Raw genomic sequence first — 27076 nt, 5'->3', positions numbered from 1 at the left:
TGGCCTTGTAGCTTCAGCACGAGTGACTCACTGTGGACCTGGTTCAGGAGCTCACTCTAAAACAGTGACCTCCTGAGCTGGGCATGGTGGCATATGCCTTTAGTCCCATCACTCAGGAAGCAGAGGCAGGTGGATCTCTGCAAGTTCAAAACCAGCCTGGTTTACATCGTAAGTTCTAGGACAGCCAGGCTATGTAAAGAGACTTTATCTGAAGAGAAATCCAACAAGGAGTCTCCCACGGTTACACAGTTCAGTGTGTTTCACGAGCGTTAGAACACCATACTTCCTCCATAGCTCCAGATCACTGTTACTTCTGACCCTGCAGAAGACTGCTGTTCCCTGGAGAAGACAAGAAATTCAATCTAGTTAACAACGGGGTATTATACTGAGAAATGAGGGTTCAGTAAAAGTCATTGCTTCGATTTCTGCCTGATGCGGGATCAGCAATACCAGAGAGTGAGTGAGTAGTCAAGGGCAGTTTTCCTTTCGGGAGGGGATTACAGGCTTAAGGCCGTTCTCCCTTTTATGGTGTGGTGTGTATATGCAGGTGGGCACATGGGGAAACCAGAGCAGGGTGGGTGTCTTTCCCTTCATACGTGGGAACTAGAGAGAGAGCACACCAAGGAACATGTGTAGACGGCAGTGCCCGCCTTCCACCTCTAAATGGGTTCTGAGTATCAGACTTAGGGTCACCAGGCTTAACTTTCAGCCTCTGGATGACCTCTCCCCTCTCCACCTTAGTGCCTTGAGACACAATTTCTCACCAACATGGCAGCTCACCTTTGTAGCAAGGCTGTCGGCTAGGAAGCTCTTGGGAGACACCTATCTTTGATCTTCAATGCTGTGGTTATGTGTTTTGTTTTTGACGAGGTCTCACTATGTAGCTTTGGACGGCCTGAAACTCAGTATGTAGACCAGGCTGGCCTTGAGGTTCTCTTGCCTCTAATTACCAAATGCTGGCATTAAAAGTACTCACTAACAGGCCAGGCTCCATGCCTGACTTTCATGTGAATCCTGGGGCTTCTAATCCAGGTCCTTGCTCCCACAGCAAGATTCTTACCAACTGATTTATATTATGTTTGTTTGGGGTTGGGGGGAGGGGGTAGGATGACCAGATCTCAAATGGCCGAGACTGGCTTTGAACTCATCATGTAGCTGAGATTGGCCTTGAACTTATTCACTTGCATTCACTTACCAGGTGTTAATATTAGAGGCATGTGTCATCCTACCTGGTCTATTTTTTGTAACCATAAAAAAGATTTCATAACCCAAAGCAACATATGGAACTTACTTGGATTTGTAGTTCCAGCAGGGGAGTCCATAAAGGAGGGTGGGGGAAGGCATGACAGCAGTTGACCAGAGGAAGAAACGGGTCACATTTCCAACCATATACAGGCATATATATACCTCCATGCTCAGCGTACATCAGGCTTGGTTATGAATTTTAAAATTCCATTACTGTCTTGCAGCGAAGAAGGTACATGGTAGGGCATAATAGAAAGTGTCGGGGCCAGGGAGTAGGGAAGCATCTGCAAGCCAGTTTGATTCACAGAACACAGGAGGTGGGTCACAACCCTCCATAACTGCAGTTCAAGGGACCTGATGCTCCTTTCTGACCTCTGCAGACACTACCCACACGCACGACGCACATCTACACCTGCAAGCAAAACACGCATAAAATAAAACGAACGAATCTAATAAAGATTTAACTTTAATATTAAAAAGTTGCAAATGAAAAAAAAATCGGAGAAATTAACCAGATCCAAAGACTATACATAACTCAGTGAACTCCTATGCGGTTAGAGCAGTCACTTGGAACGGAAGCTGTGAGTCACTGTCAAGTGTTTTCATGTACTGATGTGCTACCAAAAGCAAAATATCCATGAGAGTACTGGAAAATAATTAGCTTTATCTCCACTCTCATAACTTGTGTCCATTGTCTGCACTCAGCCTCCCTCTGTACCTGTTTAGCCCTTTCTTGTGTTATACTGTACTCACATACATTTGCTCAGGCTATGGGGCTAGATTCCACACAGTAAGAACGGTGTTTCTCCCCTTCCACGCCTGCCCCCAGGTTGTGTGACCTCAGTTAATGTGTTTTTTTTTTTTTGAGACAATCTCTCTCTGTGTAGCCTTTGCTATCTGGTGGTTTCTAATAGGCTTGGCCCTTGGGAAGTGGCACTATTAGGAGGTATGGCCTTGTTGGAAGAAGTGTGCCACTGTGTAGGTGGCCTTTATGGCTTCTACTGCTCAAGCTCTGCCCCACATGAAAAGAGAGCCTCTTCCTGGCTGCCTGCAGATGACGGTCTCTTCTGCCACCTTTGGGTCAAGATGTAGAACTCTTGGCTCCTCCAACACCATGTCCACCTGCACGTTGCCATGCTTCCCACCATGATGATAATGAACTGAACCTCTGAACCTGTAAGCTAGTCCCAGCTAAATGTTGTTCTTCGTGAGTTGCCTTGATCATGGTCTCTCTGTAGCAATGAAACTCTAACTAGAAGTCACTCCGTAGACCAGACTGGCCTCCGACTCAGAGATCGACCTGCTTCTGCCTCCCAAGTGTTGGAATTAAAGGCGTGCACCACCACCACCCCACTACTATTATACATTCTAAGTCTGCACATTTTCCTGATAACTCTTTATTTCAGTTTTCTTTGGAGACTGAATTATATTCCATTCTTATATATACAACAAATTTTCATTATCTAATTATCTGTTGATTGATGACTAGGTTGATTCCAATTATTTGCAACAGTAAACACAGGGTGCAGATCTCCCCACAGTAGAGTATGGAGCTCCCTGGGTATACGCCCAGGAGCAAAATATCTGGGTCATATGGTAATCCTAGTTTTGATTTTTTTAAGAAATCTAAAAACTGATTTTTACAATGACTGTATTAATTTGTACCTCACCAAAAGAAAACAAGGGAATTCATTCTCTTCACATTCTCTCCAATGTATGTCTTCAATTTATCGCTGAGTGCCATTCTCACTGAGGGGAAGTGGGATCACATGATAGCTCTAATTTGCCTTCCCCTGAAGGCTAGGGATGGGAATGACTTTTACATGGGCCAAGAGATCCCTTGGAAGTAGAAAACTACTTTCCCCTCTGCTCTGGTTATCAGGGTCTGTGGAGCTGTTGAAAAGTCCTGACAACATACATTCTTGGAAAGCTGATATTAATAGTTATTTTCAGACATGCAAATAAACTCCATTTGGTAAGTTTCTGATGACTTCCCTCTCCCCAAAGTGCACTAGGCTAGTTTTTATCAACAAAGAATTGAGTTCCTCTCTAGGGCTGCAGTTGACTGGCAGAACACTTGCTTCTCTTGAATGATGTTCAAGATGCAATCCCCATGTTGCCAAAGGGAAGCAGGGGTTGGGGGTGAGGGAGAGAAAAGGTCAAGAAAAGGGAAAACAAGGAGAAGGGGAAACTGATTTCAGCACTGCTGAATGGCTTATATACTTGTCTGGTCATTGTATTGTCCTTTGAACTTACTGTGACATATCTCCTGGTTCCCTCATTAGTGAATTAAATAAAAAGTCTTTGAGCCACATTTCATCCCATGTCTGTATGAGAGTCATGGCTTTACCATTTAAAATATTCACTGTGGTAGATTTTTTTTTTTTTTGGTTTTCTTTGTAACCAGAAATATGTCTTTTTATTTATCATCATAAAAAAAAAAAGTCTGAATTTTAGGCCTGGAGAAATGACTCAGTGGTTGTTCGTCCAGCACCCACACTCGTGTGCACATGCCCACCTACAGGCATGTGCACATACACGTAATTTAAAAATAAATCTTTAAAATTATCCAAATCTTAATTTTAAACAGATTCTTGGACCGGTGTTACAGCTCATCCAACGTTAGCACTTGTGTTTGAAGAGATAACTCAGTGGCTGAGAGCCCTGGTTGTTCTGAATGATCCAGAGTCACCTCTCAGCATACACATGGCTCTCTGTAACTCCAGCGCCTTCTGGACCCTGCAGGTACTGCATGCATACACCTATGTACGGGCTAACAGAACACTTAAAAAGATAAAAATAATAAACCTTAAAAATAGGGGTTGGGGATTTAGCTCAGCGGTAGAGCACTTGCCTAGCAAGCGCAAGGCCCTGGGTTCGGTCCCCAGCTCCGAAAAAAAGAAAAAAGAAAAAGAAGAAAAAGAAAAAAAAAAGAAAAAAATAAACCAATGCTTTAGCACCCGCACCCGCACCCGCACCCGCACCCGCACCCGCACCCGCACCCGCCGCAGCAGCAGCCGCAGCCGCAGCAGCAGCCGCAGCAGCAGCAGCCGCAGCCGCAGCAGCAGCAGCTAATCCAGAGCGGTCACGTCCACGTGGAAGCTCCAGGAGTTTTCTCCAGCTGCACAGCTTCCAGCACTTTTCTAAAGAGGACAAAGTGACGAGGATACACCTGGTGGCCCTCCTCGGTCTTCCTCGGTGCTGCCTGAAGTCAGTTTATTAGCCATTCTTTGAAGCCATTTGTACCTCTGGGGTCAGGTTTTCCATCATCTGATGGATCTGGCCGACCTGCTCTTGCAAGGTCTCCAGTATATGGTGGTGTTGGTTTGTTCGTGTTTTAGTAAAACAAACACAGATCAGATGAAGAAGAAAAAAATCAGTTGTCTTGCTAATCACAGGAGATCCCATTATGGGCTGCTATTTTCTGACCACGAAATATATTTTGTGCCCTGTAGTGGGCTGGCCTAATGCTGCTTGTATTTCTAATGCTAATTTGGGGCCCCAAGACAGGGGCCCCAGAGACAAGAGAGTTCGGATGTAAGACGCTCAGTGACCCTGTTAATCGTGATTGATAAATAAAGACTAGACAGAAGTGGGAGTTGGAGTTTTGTGGGCTTGGCTGAGAGAGGACTGTGAGGAGGGAAGGAGGAGGAAGAAGCCAGCAGCCGAAGGGTAGAAGAGCATGCAAAAAAAGAGAAAGGAAGCCAACATGGGATACGGGTCAAGAGAGCTTGGCCCTAGGGCTGCCCAACTGGGGTTAAGAGCAGCCCAGATGGATCATGGTGAATAGTGAGTAAGAACTCCGGGTTAGCAAAGTAGAGTCTAGCAGCAGGAAGGGTAGGCAGCTGCCCAGCTACTGTGCTGCTACAGGCATATTAAAAATACAAAGGCTGCGTGTGTGGTTTTGTCCTGGAATTCGATAACCAAAGGCAGGGCAGAAGCCCCCATTCCGGGATTTTTAATAGTTTTAATATTTTCTACTACAGTTCCAGGAATACATTTAGGATCCATGCTGTGGAAGACAGACAGTTTTTGCCCTGAACATGTTCAGCAATTAGCTCAAATTTGTACTTCTATTTTTTAAAAAAGACTTATTGATATATACGGATGTTCTGTCTGCCTGTGTAGCTATCTGTATTCTAGAAGAGGGCATCTGGCAGTAGTGAGCACTGTGTAGGTGCTGGGAATTGAACTCAGGACTTCTGGAAGAGCACCCAGTGATCTGAACTGCGGAGCCATCTCTCCTGGATTGTCCTTTCCTTTTCTTTTCTAAGACAGGGTTTCTGTGTGTAGTCCTGGCTGTCCTGGAACTTGCTCTGTAGACCAGGCTGTCTTGAACTCACAGAGATCCATCTCAGTGCTGGGATTAAATGCATGAGCCACCACCGTGCAGCCCTAGCTTGAATTTTCTAAATGTGGCTTCACTATTCTGTAGATCCCGAAGGCACCCCTCAGGCACACAGCCTCTGAGGCCATTGGATACTATCTCGGTGCCTCGAGTACTGGTTTTTTCAGGATTTCTAATATCAGACACAGCACTTTGATAACATGCCAGCCTTTCTTGGAAAATTGATCAACTACTGTCTTCCTAGCTCCCCTGTTGCTGCCTTTCCCGAGGCACGTGTTCCTGCCTACCGGGGCAGAAGTGAGAGGCAGAAAACATCATGGCTTGATTAGATTCAAAAAGGGAAAAGTGCATGGTAAATGTCACTGACTACCGTGGTAACAGAAGGTAAGTGGACAAGCAACTGGTTTCTTAGAAACTTGGATCCCATTTGTTTATTAGAAATGTGTAGAGGCCACCACCACTTGCTTGCTGAGCTCTGGCGGAGGAGAAGCCGGGTAAGTAAGGAGGTCCCCATACCATGGCTCATACAAAGCAGACTGCCTGCAAATCCACCAGTGGTACAGTACCCAGGAAACAACTGGCTACAGAAGCCTTTCGCAAGAGTGCGCCCTCTACTGGATCCAGAGTCACCTCTCCGCATGCATCATTACAGGCCTGTGGCACTCCATGAAATCAGACGCTATCAGAAGTCCACTGACCTTCTGATTTGCAAGCTCCCCTTTCAGCGTCTGGTGCGAGAAATTGCTCAGGACTTCAAAGCAGATCTGCGCTTCCAGAGTGCAGCGATTGGTGCTTTGCAGGAGGCAAGTAAGGCCTATCTGGTTGGCCTTTTTGAAGATACCAACCTGTATGCTATCCCTGCCAGACATATTAACAATTATGCCAAAAGACCTCCAGCTAGCACGCCGCATGCGCGAAGAATGTGCTTAACAGTCCAGAGTGAGAGGAAACATTTCATTCTCAAAAAATTTTTTTTCCTCTTCCTGTTATCAGCAGTTCTGAATGTTAGATATTTTTCCATGGGGGTCTATGATGGCAAGCGGAAACACAGGGGACAGAATCAGGTATTGACAGTTTCTCCACACTCATTTGTGTACGAATTTTTAATATAAATGCAAGAGGTAAAGCATTAATGCAAGCAAAATGTTTCAGTGAACACACTTCAACAACTCAACTTTATAAATAAACCTGTTAAAATTTTCTGGACAATGCCAGCATTTGGATTTTTTTAAAGTAAATTTCTTATTGATGGCAAAAAAAAAAAAAAAAGAATGTGTACAGGTATTTTATGGGAAATTTCAATTTCTTTCCAGAAGAAAGCTACCAGCCACATCCTGTAATAAAATTGGATTTTTTTTTCATTGTATAGGAGGAGGACCCTGAATCTCCAATCCAAATAATGCTGTAAATAATTCTTAGGACAGTGCTGCCCAAAGTGCCCAGGCGAGAAAAATCCTGCACAGAGCTTTGATGAAGACTGGGTGAGGGGTGCTCGCCTGTAAACCCCTCACTTAGAAGACAGGGGCAGGAGGACTTCCAGTTCTAGGTCGACTTGGACTACATAGTGTCCTATTTTCCCGGCTAGCCTTCCCTGGAATCATGCCCTTCGGTTCCAGTTACCTCTTTGGCAGGCTTGACCTCTTCACGTCTCCATGGTGACAACTGGGACCATATATATTGGTTCTGCTTAGTGGGGTTTGTATTATAACAGTAAAATCTACTTAAACCTTGGTCCATGACAGATATGGTAGGCAGAAAGGATGGGATCTCTGATCTCTGTGAGTTGGAGGCTAGCCTGGTCTACACAGTGAATTCTAAGCCAGGCCAGGCTTCATAGCAAGGACCTTTGGGAGGCTGAGGGGAGGGGAATCAAATTAATATACCAGATACAATACCTCAATACAATTACTTGGCCTGTAACCCAAGTACTTGGTAGGCTGATCCCTGTGGTTTGCAGGCTAGCCTGAACTACATAGTGAGTTTCAAGACAAAAACAAAAAACAAACAAACAAACAAAAAACCCAAAAACTAGTGTTAAAAGGGAAACACAGGCTGGGGAGATGACTCAGTAGTTAAAAGCACTGGCTGCTCTTCCAGAGATTCTGATTTCAATCCCCAGGACCCACATGGTGTTAATCTGATGCCCTCTTCTGGCATGCAGGTGTATATGCAGCAGAGCTCTCATATGTTAAATTAGAATTATTTTAAGGGAAACATGTGACACACATATATGTATGTATGTAATGTATGTAAATATGTTTATTTTTACTCTCAAGGAGAACTTTTTTTCTTTCTAGGATTAAGCAACCTCCCTTTCTAATATATATTCTAAGCCTATTGCTGGCATAAAAACAGGTATACCAATAAAACAGACTAGAGGACTAAAGGGCTCAGAAATAAACTGAGAAAGCTACTGCACACACACATGTACACATACACACAGAGAGAGAGACAGAGAGACAGAGGCAAAGCAGAGAGAGCACTGTTACTTGGATCTAGAATGTCTCCCAAAGGCCCGTATATTGACTGTTTGGTCTTCAGCCTGGTGCCAAGGCAGAACTTGTTAGGGGTAGAGCTAGTGAGTGGGCGTTAGGTCCAGTAGTGACACTCTTTGAAAGGGATACTGGGACTCCCACCTTTTCTCCCCTTCCCCCAGCTGTCATGAGGTAAAACAGGCTTCAGATACATGTTCTCCGCCATGCTCTCTACCTCACAGAGGCCCAAAGGCAGTGGCTATGGTCAACAGAAACTGGTCCCATGAACTAAGAGACCTTTTTTTAATGTGAAAATTACTTTTTATTGTAATAAAATCACAAAACATCACACAACTAGATGACCATAGCAATTCAAACCAACACTTTCCCTGCCCCAAACTCTATCTCAGTGAACTTCTATAAAGTGAGGACTGCCACTCTGAAACCAGGGGGCTTCACTTAGGGTTTTACACTTTCAGTATCGTTTTTATGAACTTATCCAACACACACACACACACTAGAAAAACAATAGGCTTTATGTCCTCTTTCACAGCTCCTGTTTTCCCTGCCTTGTCCTCTTTCATCACCCAGCAGACCCTCTTGCTCTCCTCTCCAAGTGCTGTTAGCACACACTAGTTCACATGTGTACATGTGTACATTATAGGCTCAGATCCATGTATAAAAGCCCACATGTGCTTTCTCTTCTTCTGAGATCAGGTGAACTCACTTGATAGTATACATGCTAAGCCTGCTACTGACATAGAAACATGTAGACCAATACCACACAATCAAGAACCCATAAATAAACACCAATAAAAGCATACATTGGAAAAAGAGGTAGTCTATTCAACAACAATGCGGGCAGAACTGGATCTCCACCTGAAATATAGTGAAATTAGATTAGTATCTCTTGCCTTATATAAAAGTCAACTTGAAATGGATCAAAGGCCTTAATTAAAAACCTGAAATGCTGAAGCCACTAGATGAAAGCACTGGGAACACTCCTCAGAACATGGGGGTAGGCAAGATCTCTCCAACAGAACTTCAACAGCACAGGAACTGGCTCCAGGTACCAAAAGCTAGGAGGGACCACATGAAAACAGCTTCGTCACAGAAAGGAAACAATCAGTACAATAGAAGGACAGCCCACAGCATGGGAGAAAGTCTACTAGCTAGACTGCAGACAAGGGGCTAATATCAAGAATTTATAGAGAACTGCAGAAATTAAACTGACAAAAAACTGCCCAATAGGGGTTGGAGAGAAAGCTCAGAAATTAAGAGCACGGCTGCTCTTCTAAAGAATGTGAGTTCATGAACTGAGAATAGGACCCCCGTTGAAGGAATCAGAGAAAGAACTAGAAGAGCTTGAAGGGGCTCGAGACCCCATATGTACAACAATGCCAAGCAACCAGAGCTTCCAGGGACTAAGCCACTACCTAAAGACTATACATGGACTGACCCTGGACTCTGACCTCATAGGTAGCAATGAATATCCTAGTAAGAGCACCAGTGGAAGGGGAAGCCCTGGGTCCTGCTAAGACTGAACCCCCAGTGAACTAGATTGTTGGGGGGAGGGCGGCAATGGGGGGAGGATGGGGAGGGGAACACCCATAAAGAAGGGGAGGGGGGAGGGGGATGTTTGCCCGGAAACCGGGAAAGGGAATAACACTCGAAATGTATATAAGAAATACTCAAGTTAATAAAAAAAAAAATTAGAGCTTGTAATGGTATATTAGCAATGATGTAAAGAAATTAGTAAAGTGAAAGATTATCTACAAAGATACCTAAAATATAATGTATATATGAATATTTCATGTAAATAACCAATGTAATGATCTCAGTTATATTTTTAAAGATTTATTTTCATTTTTTCAATTATGTATGCTGGAAGGGATAGGTGCATATAAGTACAGGTACCCTTGCATGTCAAAGGTGACAAATCTCCCTGCAGCTGGAGATACAGAAAGTTGTGAACTCTTTAACATAGGTGCCAGGAACTGAAAGAGATCATTTATAAGATCAGAATGTAGTCTTAACTGGCGAACCATATTTCCACCCCCTCAATTGTATTTTTAAAGGTTAATAATAATATTATATTATTAATGATAAAATATAATATAACTATACAATAAAAAAAAAATGTGAGTTCAATTTCCAGGAACCCACAACCATCTACCATGAGATCTGGTGCCCTCTGCTGGCCTACAGGCATACATGCAGGCAGAATGTTGTATAAATAATAAAAAACAGGGTTGGGGATTTAGTTCAGTGGTAGAGCGCTTGCCTAGCAAGCGCAAGGCCCTGGGTTCAGTCCCCAGCTCCGAAAAAAAGAAAAGAAAAAACAAACAAACAAAAAACCTCACTGCCAGGTGGTACCCAGCAGATGAATCTCTGAGTTCAAGGCCAGCCTGGTCTACAGAGCAAGTTTCAAAATGGCCAGAGCTACACGAAGAAGAAAAAAACCTGTTTCAAAAACCAAAAAGAGAAAAAATAAGACAAAACCTCACAAATGACTTGTAACTTTGTTTTTTATTTTTTACAGTGGTGATCCCATGGCCTTGTGTATGATAGGCAAATGCTCTACCACTGAACTATATCTCCAGCCTGATGAATAATAAATCCTTTTTTTAAAACTGTTTAACCTCCTTGGTCAACAGGGAAGTGCAAACTAAAACTACTTGGAGATACCAGGACACCTGGTCAGAATGGCTGTACCAAGAAATCTGACAACCAGTGTGGGAGAGGATGTGAAGGAAGAAGAGCCCTTATGCATCAGTAGTGAGAGTGAAATTAATACATCCGTTATGGAAATCAGTTTAGAAGAACTACTCTATAACCCAGCAATTCCTATCCTGGGCATATACCCAGAGAACTCCATATCCTTTCATTGAGAAAGCTGCATATCCATGGTTATTTCTGCTCCATTTATTAGAGCAGGGACCTAGATGCCCATCAGCAGATAATCTGTTCATATATGAAATGGAATAGTCAGCTGTAAAGAAAAATGAGATCAATAAATTTGCAGGAGATGGATGGTTTTTATTTTTGAGATCTCACTCTGTAGCCTAGGCTTTTGTGGAATTCACTCTGATATAAGCTGGTCTCAAATTTATACTAATCTTCCTGTCTCAGCTTCCCACCTGCTGGGATTATAGGTGTGAGTCAGCATGCCCAGAGCAAAATAGACTAATACCCCTTATGGATCCATCTACCAATGGACTGATCTATTTGTTTGGTTTGGATTTTTGAGATGGGGTTTTACTGTATAGCCCTGGCTGTCCCAGAACTTGTAGGCCAGGATGGCTTCAAACTCACAGAGATCTGCCTGTGTGTCTACCTTCTGAGTGCTGGGATGAAAGGCTTATTTCACCATGTCTGGCTCCCTTGTGGACTATTATATAAGGAATTTTCTTCACAGTGATAAAAAGCTGATAATATATACTATGTGAAGGTGTATCTTTGTTCTTCCTTGCCTGTCCAAAGTACCTTCTGATTGGTTCAAATAAAAAAGCCTATGGCCTATAACAAACAACAGAATAGTAAGGTAGGTCTTGAGGACAGAGAGAGATTCTGGGGAAGAGTCAGGCACAGGAGATTTACCAATGAGACTCTGAAGAAGTTGGGCATATGAAATCTAAGAGAGGTGACCCGCTGTGTGGCAGAACTTGGATTAATATAATCCAGATAATTGAGCTAGTTGTGAACAGGCCTAGCTTAGGGCCTAGGCATTAACGGGTAAAAGTAACCCTTTGTCAATATTCTGAGCAAGGGAGGGCCTAGAAAAGCCCGTGTTACAGCTGACTCTGATTGTCCAGTTTAGAGAGTACAGTTTGAATTGCACTTTATTAGACTCCAGGTTTCTCAAACTGATCAACCTTAGCAGATCATCTATATACTAGAAACTACCTCCTCTCTACTCTCCACATCATATATGTTACTCTGTACCCCTCTCTCCCCACTATTCATCTAGCTATTAAAGATAGAACCTGCCCAGACAAGCATGGTGGCACATGACTGTAGAAGCAGGAGGGTCAGGAGTTCAAGGTCATTATCCTTGGCTACAAAGGGAGCTCCAGTTTAGACTACAGTTTAGACTGGGGTTGTGGTTGTGGTTGTGGTTGTGGTTGTGGTTGTGGTTATGGTGGTTGTTTTTTTCTTTTTCGAGGGAGGGTTTCTCAGTATAGTCCTGGCTGTACTGGAACTAACTCTGTAGACTTAGACTGGCCTCTAACTCACAGAGATCTGCCTGCCTCTACCTCCCAAGTGCTGGGATTAAAGGCATGTACTACCACTGTCTGGTGAGACACTATCTTTAAAAAAAATTTTTTTTAAAAAGCAAGCTAGAGCCATGTGAACAACTGTCCTAAATTGCCATCTCTCCATGATCCTTTTACTTTTGTTTTTCCTTTTGAGAGTCTGACTATGTGGCCTAGCAGGCTTCAAATTTGCAATCCTTTTGTAAGATCACAGGCCTGTGCTATATCATACCTAACTCTTCCTCAACTTTTGTAGGTAATCGGAACAATGATTGTCTCTCTCTGAAGGAATCATCCCTTCAAAGCCATCTTCTGAGCTCTGTAAGGTGGAGCTAGACCAGGACTGCTGCAGTTCTCCTTGGCTGCCAGCTCTGGTAGGGCCTGTCCACACTGGAAGACCTGAAAGGATAATGAAAGAAGAAAAGACTCACTCCTTCCAGTTGCTTCCTGCTTCTATTTGTGTCACCCAGGCAACAGCTCTTCACACATGCTTGGGACTTCCCTATACCCTCATCACATTCCTTCTGAGACACTTCCACCTGTCACATTGCAGCCATTCTCAAGGGTCATGGCAATGCAGGGCCCTCCCTCTGAACTACTTGAGGTACCACTGTAAAGAGGACATCAGACTCTTCTCTGGGTCTGGGCTTCTGCTATCTAAGGCTTCTCATTCAAGCTGTTTGGTTTCAATGATCTCAACTTTAACCTTTAATTTCCCAGTCTAATTCTTTTAAAATTAATTTTTAAGTGTGTGTTGTAAGTTTAATTTTTTTCAATGCCTATTTTAATGATGGTTCTTAAATGCTTTAACTTCTTTTAGTCCACCACCCACCAGAGGTAGTGGGAAAGAAAGGCTATGCAGGGGTGGAGGTAGTGGTGGGAGGGGTGGAGGAGGAGGACCTGCTTAGAAAGGTTCTTTAGAACAACTGCTGTCTGTGTAATCTGGAAATCCACAGCTCAGTTCATAGGTTAGCAGCGGCAGCTCGATCCACTCATAAACTCTTCACAGATACACCAGCAGTCAGGATAGCAAACACAAGTCAGCAGTGGTGGCACAACCTAGCAGAGACAGCCACGTTTCAGCTTTGGTTTGAGTCAGCAGGAGGGACCCAGGAGGGATACCAGGAGTTCTTGGCTGTGCCTCTCTCAGGGAAGTGAAGATCAGCAAAGACTTGAGACCCACAAGTATTGCACAGCTAGCTCTAGAAGCAAACCAAGCTCAGCCTCTGTCACTGTCCGTCAAGTCCTATTTATAATCTCCAAACATCACATGCCCTCCACAGGTCTTGCCTCAGCTAATATCACTCTGCCAATCAGCCCAAGTTCATGGAAGTGGCAAGAAACTGCAGCACATCACCAGAAGTGTTTTGGTGTGGTTCTCTCTATGGAGTCCCAACAATGCAGCTCAACTGCACAATGTAAGGCAGACCAATACATGTGTGTTGTTGGTGAAGAATCCTTCATTATGTGTCCTTTCAAGTGCTTGCTTTAGCAGAACATCCTTCCTCCTGGGTCTGCTTCAGTGAAACGTTCCTTCATGAGTCTGCCTTAGTCTTTTACCTCAATCCACTTCAGGAAAACACTTCTTGTATTTGCCCCAACAAAACCCTTTCCAACACAACTGACTTTCAAAAAAACCCTTACGTTTCCACTTGTGTGTGTGTGTGTGTGTGTGTGTGTGTGTGTGTGTGTGTGTGTGTGTGTAGAGAGCTGTGACGTGCCGCGTCTCAAAGATGGCGCTGGTTTCCGCCTTCCACCCTCCCAACAGTGAGCGCTCCTTGCAGTAAACAAGTCCTTATTTGGCTATGTCTGCCTGGCCCGATAGCTTCCACATAGTGACAGCCTATCTACCCACGTGGCTTGCTAGGACTGGCCAGTGCTAGCTATTTAAGTGTGGTGCAGGGCGTTCCCTGGGGAGAGAGAGCCAGAAGAGAGAGAGGTCAGAAGATTGAATCAAGGTTCCTGAATAAAACTGCTTGAAGATCTCCTGTGGTCGTGTCTTCCTTGCTGGTCGAGGTTGGGCGCGGCATGTGTGTGTGTGGTTGCTATATGCATGTGAGTGCAGGCACTCTCAGAAGCCAGAGGTGTTAAGAAGCTAAAGTTACAGTCTGGGATCCAGACTTGGGTTCTTTATAAGAGCAGTAATGTGTTCTTAACCACTGAGCCATTTCTCCAATCCTCACCTATTCCTTGATTTCCTACTGCTACTACCTCTCTTTACTTTCTGTTTTTCAGTTCTCTTTTATTTTATATTCAACAACTCTGTACCCTCTCTGTATTAGGATTGAACCCAGGACCTTGTACCTGCTAGACAAGCACTCTACCACTGAGCTATACTCCCAACCCTGTATTCTAAGTTGAAATTTCAAGTTGACTTATCATACCTGTGTGTGTGTGTGTGTGAGAGAGAGAGAGAGAGAGAGAGAGAGAGAGAGAGAGACAGACAGACAGACACCAGTAAGGGGGGGAGGGTCCCTACAAGCCATACTGTCAGCAGGGCAATGATCAGGGTGACTGACTGTCTTAGTTAGGGTTTCACTGCTTGAACAGATACCATGACCAATGCAAGTCTTATAAAAGACAACATTTAATTGAGGCTGGGTTTCAAATTCAGAGGTTTAGCCCATTATCATCAAGGAAGGAGCATGGCAGCATCCAGGCAGGCATGGTGCAAGCAGAGCTGAGAGTTCTGCAGCTTCATCTGAAGGCTGCTAGCAAAGTACTGACTTCCAGGCAGTTAGAGTGATGGTCTTAAAGTCTACACCCAAGGACACACAAATTCCAACAAGGCCACACTTCCTAATAGTGCCAATCCCTGGGCCAAGCATATACAAACCATCACAGTGACATAAGAAGGAAAAGGGTTCAGCACAAGTTAGCTAGGCTGGATCAAACTTCTGGAGTCTGACTCCAGGCACTTTATTTTAGAAAAAAGTATCCTGGTAACAACCATCCCAATCTCATGTGCACAGTAAAGCTTAGGGTGTGACTACTTCAAACTCTTTTTGCAAAGTACACGTGACTTTGAAGATAGGTTCTACAGCTTAAGGGCCTACGATCTGGTGTAGTTTCTGACCAAGGTAGTGTAAAGGTCACCAGGCTGTAAAGTCCACGTGATATCTTCCCTAATGATGGGTTCTGTTGACTGAGAAATAGACCAAAAGTAAATATCCAGGCATAGAGAGTCTGAGATAAATTTTCTGGGGCATTTGGGTTAATGTCTGGCTCTATAGATGACAAAGGTCTCCAGCTCATTAACAATATTCACTCCTAGCCCTCTGGATGGAAAACAGGTATTGATTTCCTCCATTAAAGAGACAACCCTTTGTTATTAATGTTTCTGTTTTCTCCAATATATTCTACACACACCCTTACACTCAGATGTAGTGTTGAATAGCTTACCAATGAGCAATAAAATGGACTAATATCACCAACAATCAGCTTCTCACCTTCAGTCAACTGCGTTGAAGTGTCTATAAAAAACAAGCACTTTGAAGCAACATTTGCTTTATGCTGATAGTTTCTACAATGGTAGGTTGGAGGTGGCTTCGTATAAACACACTGAAGACTTGAAGAAATGAGGCATTTCAGATGATGAAGCATTCAGTTCAAGTCAAAGAAAAAGACTTCCAAGGCAAGACTAAGAAAATCCCTGGCTATTGTCCCTACCCATGATTTTTTTTTGAAAGCTCAAACACAAAATTTACTTATGCATCTTTCAGAATAGTGACATAACCTTCACAGTCTTATTACGTCTCTCTAATGAAAGACAGGGCACAGCTGACAGTGTAACACTGGAGCTCGGACTAAAGAGAGCGGGTTGGTTCAGTTAGGAGCCATTGACAACCAAATCTCTTCACAAGCTTCCAGTGCCAATGAAAAGCGGCTTTTCTCCTGTTCACAGAGGTACTATAACTATTACCAGCATTGAAGGAAAAGAAATAACTTCCTGCTTTATAAAACATTAAATTCATACCAGCCTGTGGTGTTGCACAACTTTAATCCCAGCAATTGGGAGGCTGGAGTAGGTGGATCTCTGTGAGGCCAGCCTGGTGTATAGAGCAAGTTCCAGGACAGCCAGCACTACACAGAGAAATTGTCTCAAAAAAAACAAAATTAAATTCAAGGTTAAAGATCCGTTATGATGCATCTTTGGGGTAGGGGGGGAAGACAGGCAGATGAGAGTGGGGGAAAGTGTAATATGCTTGCATCTGTAGAACTCATTCATTTGTCCATATATATCACTGCCCAGAATCTGCTGGGATATTGAACTAGCTGACTGATGACTATGGTTTTAATGCCAGTGCCAGAGAGAAATAGCACCCTCAGTGACTGGGATTCTCATTTTAAAATTCATAACTGTCTAGTAAGAATATAAATGTTTTCATATATGTTGCTGCTTCTCTGCAAGCAGAATATATGGATCCAGGAAGCAAGGATTAAAGATGGAAATGAGGTCCCTGGCTTGGCTCACACCACGCTTTGCACCGTCCTCCAGTCCTTGCTCGCAGTCTCTCCGCCACCATGCCATGTTCATCAGGAACACCAATGTTCTCCACGCCTCTGAGCCAGAGGAGTTTCACTCTGAGCTCACCCAGCAGCTGGCACAGGGCACTGGCAAGCCGGCACGGTTCATCGCAGTGCACGTGGTCCCAGACCAGCTCACGACTTTTAGCGACATGAACGACCCCTGCACCCTCTGCAGCCTGCACAGCATCAGTAAGATTGGTGGCACCCAGAACCGCAACTACAGCAAACTGCTATGCGGCCTACTGTCAGATCGCCTGCATATCAGTCTGGACCCGGTCTACATCAACATGAATGCAGCCAACCTGGGCTGGAACAGTTCCACCCTCGCTTGAGTCCGGGCCTCACTTAACTGCACCGCTGTTCTTCAAGCCTTGCTGCATGCAGAGTTCTGTGTTTACCCACCCTAACGATGCCCACCTTCCGGTAGGGAAAAATAAATGGTTTAATAGTCACTTCCAGGGGCTGGGGATTTAGCTCAGTGGCAGAGCGCTTACCTAGGAAGCGCAAGGCCCTGGGTTCGGTCCCCAGCTCCGAAAAAAAGAACCAAAAAAAAAAAAAAATAGTCACTTCCAGAATGTTCACTTCCATTTCTGCAACTCTGAGTCCTTTTGATTTGTTAGTCTTTGTTTTCAACAGAGAAATGCTTCTGCCTTGAAACACAGCAGTTCTGTTGACTAAGAAACCAATATGTTACCTTGCCAGTTTGGGCTCCTCAGGCCCTGGAACAATAGCCAGGAAGAAAATGCTCGGCCACTGGGGTGATTGATTCTAATTATAACATGGAAACTGGATTTTTTTTAAACAGTGTGTGTGTGTGTGTGTTTGTGCATGTATGCACGCGCGTGCATGCACCTAAGCACGTATGTTTATGTATGTGAATGCAAAAATGTAGGCACCTGATGAGACCAGAAGAGGGTCTTGGATTCCCTGGAGTTGGGTTTACAGGTGGTTGAGAGCTGCCCAACATGGGTGCTGGAAACAGAACTTAGAGTATAGCATCATTTTCTATAACCCACCAGCTTCTCAAAAAGGACAGCACGAAGACCTTTTATATTACTTCTGAAGGTTTCAGGCCTTAGCTTACTCTTGCTCGTAAGATTCTCTAACTTAAATTAACCCATTATATTAACTTATGTTCTGTCACGTGGCTCGTTACCTCCCTTCGTTTCATACATCTGACTTGCTCCACATCTCCCTGACAAGTCTCTTCTCCATGTCTCCTGATGAACCTCCTACCTCAGACTCTTTCCAGGAGGTCCTGAGTATACTCTCCTGCTTTGCTATACGTGCCATTCAGCTCTTTATGAAACCAACCAGAAAGTGTTCCAGGGAGTGTTTACAAACCACTAAGACAGGTGATGCTTAACAATATCAAAGTCGGGCTGCAGAGATGGCTCAGTGATTAGGAGCACTGACTGCTCTTCCAGAGGTCCTGAGTTCAAATCCCAGCAACCACATGGTGGCTCACAACCATCTGTAATGGGATCTGGTATCTGAAGACAGCTACAGTGTACTCAATATATAATTTTTAAAAAACTTTAAAAAAAAACAATATCAAAGTCCAGCCTGTACTCTCTCTCTGCCGGCACAGAAATCAGTCCTTGAATAATACCAAGTCAATCATTACACAGTACACAGAAAGATCACCCCATTCTGGAAGAGAATCAAGGGTTCTTACTGGCTAGGCCACCTCTCTGGCCTCTGGCTTTCTGTTGCCTGATGGAAACTGGTACTTGAATTTCTCCAGAATCAAAGAGATTCTCTAGTTTTGCATGTACCATCAGTCTGTGTGGTGTTATACATCCATCACTCCTGTTGTATCTGAAGATGCTATTTCCTTGGAGTCATCCACCACCTCTGGCTCTTAACAAACTTTCTACCTTCTCTTGGGAGAGGAGAAAGAATATAAACAAAATATACTGGTGTTGTTTCAGTTTGTTTGTTTGTTTGTTTGTTTGTTTATGGTTTCTCAGGGTAGCCCTAGCTGTAATAGAACTCATTCTGTAGACCAGGCTGGCCTCAAACTCAGAGATCTGCCTGCCTCTGTCTTACAAATGCTGGGATTAAAGGTGTGTGCCTGGCATGTATAAAATATATTATGTGAAAAAACATTTTTGGGCTAGAGAGATGGCTCGGTGGTTAAGAGCACGACTGCTCTTCCAGAGGTCCTGAGTTCAAATCCCAACAACCACATGGTGGTTCACAACCATCTGTAATGGGATCCGATGCCTTCTTCTGGTATGTCTGAAGACAGCTACAGTGTACTCATATATAATAAATAAATACATCTTTTTAAAAAAAGAAAAAGAAAAATATTTTAAGGCAATTTAAAGGGAGAGAAGGATAATGAAACCTGTGATGTTTTCCCTGTTTAATGGGAGAAAGTAACAGCAAATAGAAGCAAGGAGAGAAATAAGGATTGTTGAAGTAGATTTAGGACCTTCAAGAATGAAGACGTGGGGGCTGGGGATTTAGCTCAGTGGTAGAGCGCTTACCTAGGAAGCGCAAGGCCCTGGGTTCGGTCCCCAGCTCCGAAAAAAAGAACCAAAAAAAAAAAAAAGAATGAAGACGTGGTTCAGCCAGTAGCTAAAGAACCTAGAGTGGAGAAGGGAGCTTCTAAAGAAGGGCAAAGGAAAAGACGGCTGAAAATGGAAAAGAGCTATACATGCAACAACCTCATGACCTCCTACAGAACCTAGCACAGGAAGGGCTATGCAGCTTCCTCCTTTTAAAGGTGTGTGTACCTGGGAGTGGTGAGCATGCCACACCATGGAATAAATCACAGGAGTCAGTTCTCCCCTTACAGCATCTCAGTCCCATAAATAGAACTCACAGTCATCTGAGCCACAGTGCTCCATTTGGTGAGCCATCTTGTTTTAACTCCTAACTTGTGTGTGTGTGTGTGTGTGTGTGTGTGTGTGTGTGTGTGTGTGTGTGTGTGTTAAGAGGAAAAACTTCTGATTTCTCTATTGCTGTGTGTGTGTGTGTGTGTGTGTGTGTGTGTGTGAGAGAGAGAGAGAGAGAGAGAGAGAGAGAGAGAGAGAGAGATGTCTATGGATGTGTATATATGTTTGCAAGTGTGTGTAGCCATGATTTTAGCTATACCACTTTGGCTCCCATAGGGTGGCACTGGTGCACTGGTGCACCCAACCCAGGAGCAATCTGGATTTGAGAATGAAACACACACACACACACACACACACACACACACACACACACACACACACACCAGTTAATTTTACTATGCCTTGACCCAGCTCAAAGACGGTTCTAATTCTCCCCTCCGCCAGCACACATTTCCCTCCTGTAATCCTGGCTTAATGCCCTCTAAAATTATCTTTTATCTTTGTTGCCCTAACTCCTCTGGGCAGCCCTTCTGGGGCCCACATTCCTTCTCACCTATATTTCGGATGATTTTCCCTCTGCAGCTCTATATCTGACCCATCTCCCTCAGAACCATGGCTATTCTCTGTCTTCCCTTCTCCCAGTTCCTACCCATGCAAATCTAAAAGTCCTGCCTCAGTCTACCTGCCCAGCCACTGACTGTTGGTTCTTTATTGATTGATCAAAAACCAAATGTGGACAAGGACCTTCAGCATTTGGACAGACAGATTCCCAATTTTGGGGGCTGGATTAATTCAAAGCATTGGAACCAATCCCCAACAAGTGTGTTTACATGTGTGGGAGTATGACATGGGGGTATGCATCTCTGTGGAGGTCTGAAATTGATATCAGGATCATTCTCCATGGTTCTTCCACATCATTCAATGAGGTTGAGTCTCTTAATCTAACCCAGAGTTATCTGATATAGCTCTCTGGTTGCAATCCTTATTCTGAGACTATCATGTTTCAATGTTGTGCAAACATTGGTCCCCAATTATTGCCTCATTGATGAATAAAGCTAGCTGATCAGCCAGTGGCTGAACAGAAGAGAGAATAGAGCAGGACTTCCTCCCAGCCAGGGGAAAGGAAACAAGAGAGAATCAAGGGGATTCTCCACAGGGAGAGTCCTGGAGAGATCATGGGAAAACACCTGGAGCAAAGAAAGCCATAAAATGTAAGAAGTATCGTGGGGATTTTGGCTGGGAGGTAGCCTGATTAGCTTAGAGGAGTAAAATAGAGTAATATTACTCAGTTGTTGTGCCCTTTAAGTTGTAAATATAATAGTCCAGTCTTAATTATTTGGGAGCTACTTGGGGTATGAGAGAAACTGCAACACTTACCAAAATAGCACTCACAGAGAGAGAGAGAGAGAGGGAGAGAGAGAGAGAGAGAGAGAGAGAGAGAGAGAGAGAGAGAGAGAAAATAAATGTAAAAGGAAAGTTTTAAAAAAGAATAATCTTCCCTAAATATCTAAGAGGGTTTCTCCATCATCTCCTTTACCTCCTTAGTTTTTTTTTAAGTTCATTTATGTGTATGATATTTGCATATATGTCTGTGCATCAGGTGCATACCTGATATCGTGATACCACGCAGGCCAGAAGAGGTCGCTGTCAGATCTCCTGAGACTGGAGTTACATATAGTTGTGAGCTACCATGTGGATACAGGGAACAGAACCTTGGTAATCTCAAAGAACAACCAGGGCTTTTAACCGGTGAGCCATCTCTCCAGTCGCTACTCCCTGACCGCTTTGTGAGAAAAAGTCTTACTGGGTAGAGCTTGGCTGGCCTGAAACTCACAGAGATCCACCTGTCTCTGCCTTCCTAGTGCTGTGATTGAAGTGTGCTAATTATTTTTGGGGGGAATTATTTGGGCAAACTTATTAACTTTGGGAGGAGGACCAGCAACATACAAATGTATTAGCAGAGTGGAGAAAGCAGGGGCAGGTTAGTAATGGAACAGGCTGTCGAAGAAATCAAATGGGGAAGCTTCTCGGATGAGGTGGTGTTTGGACGAGGGCAGTTTCACAGTGGGGTGAGTTGAAATTCAGGTGGATGACTACTTTATGATCCTAAAGAAATGGCAGAGGGGGTTGGGGATTTAGCTCAGTGGTAGAGCGCTTGCCTAGCAAGCGCAAGGCCCTGGGTTCAGTTCCCAGCTCCAGAAAAAAAGAAAAAAAGAAATGGCAGAGAGGTCAAGCCTGAGGGCCAGGGCTTGGAAGTGTGCTCTAGCTCCATCTATGAAACTTTAGAAATATTATATTTCTTGAATTGTTTTGGTTTTGTACGATGGGGTCTCACTATAGTAGCTCAGGCTTGTTTCCAACTTACCATCCTCCTGTCTCAGTCTTCTGAATGTTGGACTTAGAGCTGTGTGCCACCAAATTCTGCTGTAAGTTTTCTTTTTTTAGTTTTGATTTTTTAAAAGACTTTTTGAGAGTCTTATGTAAGCCAGGTATGCTTCAACTCACTTTGTGACGGAGGCTGGTTTTGAACTCCTAATCCTCATGGCTCCACTACCTGAATCCTGAAGTTTCAAGTGTTTACTATCATACTTCTCTAAACTTGTCTGTCTCTTATTAGCCCAGTACAAGTTTTTACCTCCACTTTACAAGAGCATTCCACTTTAAAATGTGTCAGCGCAATGGTTACCTAATTTTCCCAATACTACACAGATGATGAGTGATGGACACACACTGGGGAGTTCATTTGACCTTTCTGATTTCAACTCCTTGACTGTGTGTGTGTGTGTCACATTCCTCTGTAACACAGAAAAAGCCTGAGCCACCGCACCCTTTAATACACTAAAACCTCACAGTAAAAGGAGGAACATATCCACAGGGCGTATGAGTCATTCAAACATGGAAGACATTTCCCTCTCCCCAGCTAGATGTAGCCCTGGCTGTCCTTGAACTCACCCTACAGCCCAGACTGGCCTGGGACTCACAGAGCTTCACCTGCCTCTCTCTCCTGAGTGGTGGCATTAAAGTTGTGCACCACCACCACCCAGCTATAGTAGTTTTTAAATATAATAAAAAGACAAATCCAGCTTTGCTATTTATTATATAGATGTTTCCATCTCTATTTTGACTGGATGGTTCTGAGCCGTCCTGGACTCTCGAAAGACCTAAGAGTTTTACAGTACCAATGGGAGCTGGTACTTCCCAAGTAATATTTTTGGGGGGCCAAGAAATGATGTTAATTTTTATAGACACGTATCTTATGTAGGATTTTTCTTTATTCCTTAGAAGATTTTACTGTTAAGTCTGTGTGTAATAGGTAAGTGCACATTCTGCAGTACCTGCAGAGTCCAGAAGAGGGTGTTGGTTTGAGTTGAGATCCATTCAAAATAATGCATTGCTCTGCAAGAACAATATGTACTCTTAGCCTCTGGGTCATCTCTTCAGCCCCCTACAGCGGTTCTTAACATGTGGGTCTCAGTCCCTTTGTGGGTCAGATATCGACTAGCCCCTGTTATTAGATATTTACGATATGGTTCAAAATAGTTATTACAGTTATGAAGTAGCAATGAATAACTTTCCGGTTGGGGGTCAGCACACATGAGGAACTGCACCGGAGGATCGCAGTAATAGGAAGGTTGAGAACTGGTGTAATACAGTTGTTTACAATGACACACGGCTTGATCATGAAGGGATCAGTTTTATCCATGGCTCTGATAGGTGTTTCTTGTCCAGTATTAAGACAGTTGTCAGAATCTATAAATAACTTGTGCTTTTACAAAAAGCCAAGCATTAACAGTCTGCTGACTCTGTCAATGATAATAAGGCAGCTGTCAGTTGTACACTACTTTGCAGATACTAAGAAACAATATTTTAAAATTCTGTTCCAATGTAGGGCTGGCATTTTGACAAGTGAGAAAACAACTGCTTTTCAAAAGCTGTTCCAAAGGATATTTTGAAAAATGATATTTAGAAGTATTTCCATTGTAGGATGGTTTCTGTTTTATTTTTTATTCTGCGAGGGTCTCTGTGTTGTCCTGGCTGGTCTGAAACTAACTATGTAGAGTATACTGGCCTGAACTTATTTCAATCTTCCTGTCTCTACTTTCTGTAGTGCTGAGATTACAGCTGAAGTCATTTTTTTCTTTTTGACAAATATGTCATTAGGCATGTTGACATCACATCTGTAATCTGTGACACTTCAAGATCAACCTAGTTTTCATAGTGTCTCAAAACAATATATATATATACATATATACATATAGTTCATAGCCTTATATAACCCGATATAATGGTAATTTTAACGATTATAGTTAGCCCTGGGGTGTAGCTTTGCATGCCGGCAGCTTCGGGTTGAATCCTCAACATCAGAGCAGGGTGTCATGTTTTACTCGGTTTCCCTATAAAGATCAATGTGTCAAAAGCTTTGAAGTTAAGGAAACACTGACAAGTGGGCCCTAAGAGATGTCCGTCAGGGTTTCTCTGTGTGGTCCTGACTGTCCTAGTTCACTTTGTAGATTGAGTTGGCCTCAGACTCAGAGATATGTCTGTCTTTGCCTCTAGAGTGCTGGGATTAAAGGCATCTACCATCACACCTGCCTAAAAATAAATTTAAAAAAAAAAGTAAAATACTGGGCTCCTGAGATAGTTCAACAAGTAGAGGCGCTCGGCATTAGAGAGCATCAGGTCTTTGGGACTGGTAGTTAGTGGCCATGTGGGTGATGAGAATTGGCTGTGGGTCCTCTGCAAGAGCAACTAGTATCTGAACTGTGGAAACATCTCCCCAGCCCCTACATTCTTGTTTTGTTTTGTTTTGTTTTAAGATTTATTTATTTATTTTATGTATGTTAGTGCACTGCTTCAGACATACCAGAAAAGGGCATAGGATCCCATTATGGATCGTTGTGAGCCACCATGTGGTTGCTGGGAATTGAACTCAGGACCTCTGGAAAAGCGGTCAGCGCTCTTAACCACTGAGCCATCTCTCCAGCACCCCTCCCCCTTACATTCTTAATATAAGGAAATAATGTGGTTAACTGTCTTGATAGAGTTAATTTGGCAAGTAATTATAGGATACCCAGTGAGTCTGAACAACGAATAATTATTTTAAAAGGGTATGCCCGAGAGTTCATGGATATATTAATACTAAAATGCGATTCACCATTCATCTGAAATTCATACTGAACTGAATGAATGCTTTTTAATTTTTCACTGAACCCCTATTTATAGAAATATAGATAATCCAGAGGAGCCGAGGGTAGAGTTCAGCAGTAGATCACTAGCCTAGCATGCCCAGGCTCTGGATTCCATCCCTAGATTTGTCAAAATGAGATGATAAAAATCTATCCAGAATGACTGTAGGATAAGGACCAGATGGTCCTGATCTCTGCTCTAGATGGTCACTAAACAGGGAACTTCCCACAAAACCCTAGAATGGAGCCAGCTTGTGACCAGATCCTGAACTATTTTTAGGCTGAGGTTTTCCAGGGACTTGCGGGGGGAAAAGGAATCATATTTAAAATTGTGGATTAAAGTATGTACTTAATCAGGGAGAAGAGTGTGTGTCCTACATTGACACAGGAAGGCCACTTCAGACACATCATTACCAGGCCTCTCTCCCTTACCGTAGGCAAATAAGGCAGGGATAAATAATGGCTCACTAATACAAAGGAGCCAAGGGGCCCTTTTTAAATGTGTAGTTGAGCATGTCAAGCAAAGGAACTGAGATGGGGAAAACCTTGCAATAAATGGACAAAACTTATTTTGTTTATTTTTTTTGAGACAAGGTTTCTCTGTCTAGTTCTGGCTGTCCAGGAACTCGTTCTGTAGACTCAGAGACCTGCCTGCCTCTTGCTGGGATTAAAGGGATTAAAGGGATTAAAGGGCCACCACCGCCCAGCTACTATTATTCGAGACCAGAGTCCCCTATAGCCTACAGGCTGACCTTGAACTCCTGATTCTCCTACCTCCACTCCCCAAGTCCTTGGATTACACAGTGTACACAGGTTAAAAAAATTTTTTTAAAGCATTACTTATTTTCGTATTTAAGGGGTTTCTATACCATTTGAATTCTCATTTTTACTTGGTGTTTGGTGACCTCCTAGTAAGTTTAGAATGTTGTACTATGACCTTTTGAATTAACTACTTCCTCATTCAGCCCATCTTTTACTCTTAAGAATTTCCTTAGTTCGTCTTTCATTAATGGTTGTAGGTGAGCACTCTTTGCCATCTCTGGACCTGAGGATATAATTGAAATTAAATTGAAAGGGCAAACCCAACACCTGCCTATTCCAGGTCAGTCAATTACCACTAATGATAGAGGATAGTTTCTTGGAAAAGCACCCCATTGAAAAGGGGACTTTCAACTTTACCTGGTAAAATTCCAGTGCACTTACCCAGTTTCCTCATGGAGGTCAACTTGAGGACTCCTGCACTATGGGAAGGCAGCTACTTCTGACCTATACCGTGGCTGCTGGTTAACAGCTGTGCATCCTCAGGGCTCCATTCTCAAGACCTTTGGCCTCTTCCCTACCAATGAAACAAGATACTGCTATGTTCCCATAATGTTTCTTGTGACTTGCAAATGCATCTGGAACCAAAGGACAGAGGACTTTGTCAATTTGATTTTGGCAATTTTCTTCTCACTTTCTTTTGGGAGTGGGGCTGGGGACTGTTAGTGCTAGAGGTTGAATCCAGAGCTTGAAGCATGCTAAAATAGCATGTGCTCTACCACACAGGGCTACTTACTATATCAGCTCATTCCTCTTTTCACCCTTCTCCCCCACCCCCACCCCCCACCGCCATACCCGAATACCAAGTGTCCTATCAGCTTGAACAATTCTGCCTTTTTTTAAAAAAAAAAAAAAAACCGATAGACTGGAGGATGGTGGTGAGGGTCTATTAGAAAACTAAATTGGAGAATAGAAGGGTAGTGATACATTTTGGGAGGGGGCAGGTGCACTGACAAAAATCCACAGATAACCTCCTTCCAGAGTTCCAGTCTAATCGCGGGATCCCTCGCTTGGAAAGAGAACTGGGCGCCCCAGGAGGCGGCGAGCAGCGTTGGGCGAGCCGCTGTCCCTCCAGGGAAGGAGGGTGAGCCCACAGCCCGGCTGCCACTCTGATTGTTACGCGTGTCCAACTTCACAGAGTGCGGCGCGCCGGGGTGCACCGGGGCCGCCATCCTGAATCAACCGTGGTTCGGCGCGGGCAGCGGCCGCTGCAAGACGCCGCCCGCCGTCTCCGGGCAGCCGTCCGCGGGGGAGGGGCAGCTGGCGCCCGCGTTCTCCGGCCCGGCGGCCGGCGGAAGAGCCCCGCACCGCGGAAGCGCGACCGCAGCTGGGGATCAGCTGCTGGAGGAGGCGGAGAGGCGGAGCCTAGGGG

General features: G+C 43.9%; 1 protein-coding gene and 1 long non-coding RNA gene across 10 annotated transcripts; one reads left to right on the top strand and one right to left on the bottom strand.

The window, feature by feature from the left end:
- Window positions 1-190: 190 nt before the first annotated feature.
- On the bottom strand, window positions 191-27076 carry LOC120103565 (uncharacterized). Of its 9 annotated transcripts, none has more exons than XR_010052730.1 (4): window positions 26632-27074; window positions 26089-26282; window positions 1292-1657; window positions 191-339 (listed from the first exon to the last, which is right to left on the bottom strand). It is a non-coding gene; the product is annotated as an uncharacterized LOC120103565 (long non-coding RNA). The 9 variants fall into 9 exon arrangements; XR_010052731.1 differs by having other exon boundaries at window positions 26659-27073; XR_010052728.1 differs by having other exon boundaries at window positions 26676-27066.
- Window positions 16490-17413, top strand: Mifl3 (macrophage migration inhibitory factor like 3). The gene has a single exon (XM_039113032.2). It carries the CDS (start codon window positions 16769-16771, stop codon window positions 17183-17185), a length of 417 nt encoding a protein of 138 aa, XP_038968960.1. The 5' UTR covers window positions 16490-16768; the 3' UTR covers window positions 17186-17413.

Source organism: Rattus norvegicus, chromosome 6 (assembly GCF_036323735.1).
Source record: "Rattus norvegicus strain BN/NHsdMcwi chromosome 6, GRCr8, whole genome shotgun sequence".
Taxonomy (NCBI): Eukaryota; Metazoa; Chordata; class Mammalia; order Rodentia; family Muridae; genus Rattus; species Rattus norvegicus.
Note: the sequence above shows the minus strand (reverse complement) of the source record. Positions and strands in the feature narration are given on the sequence as shown.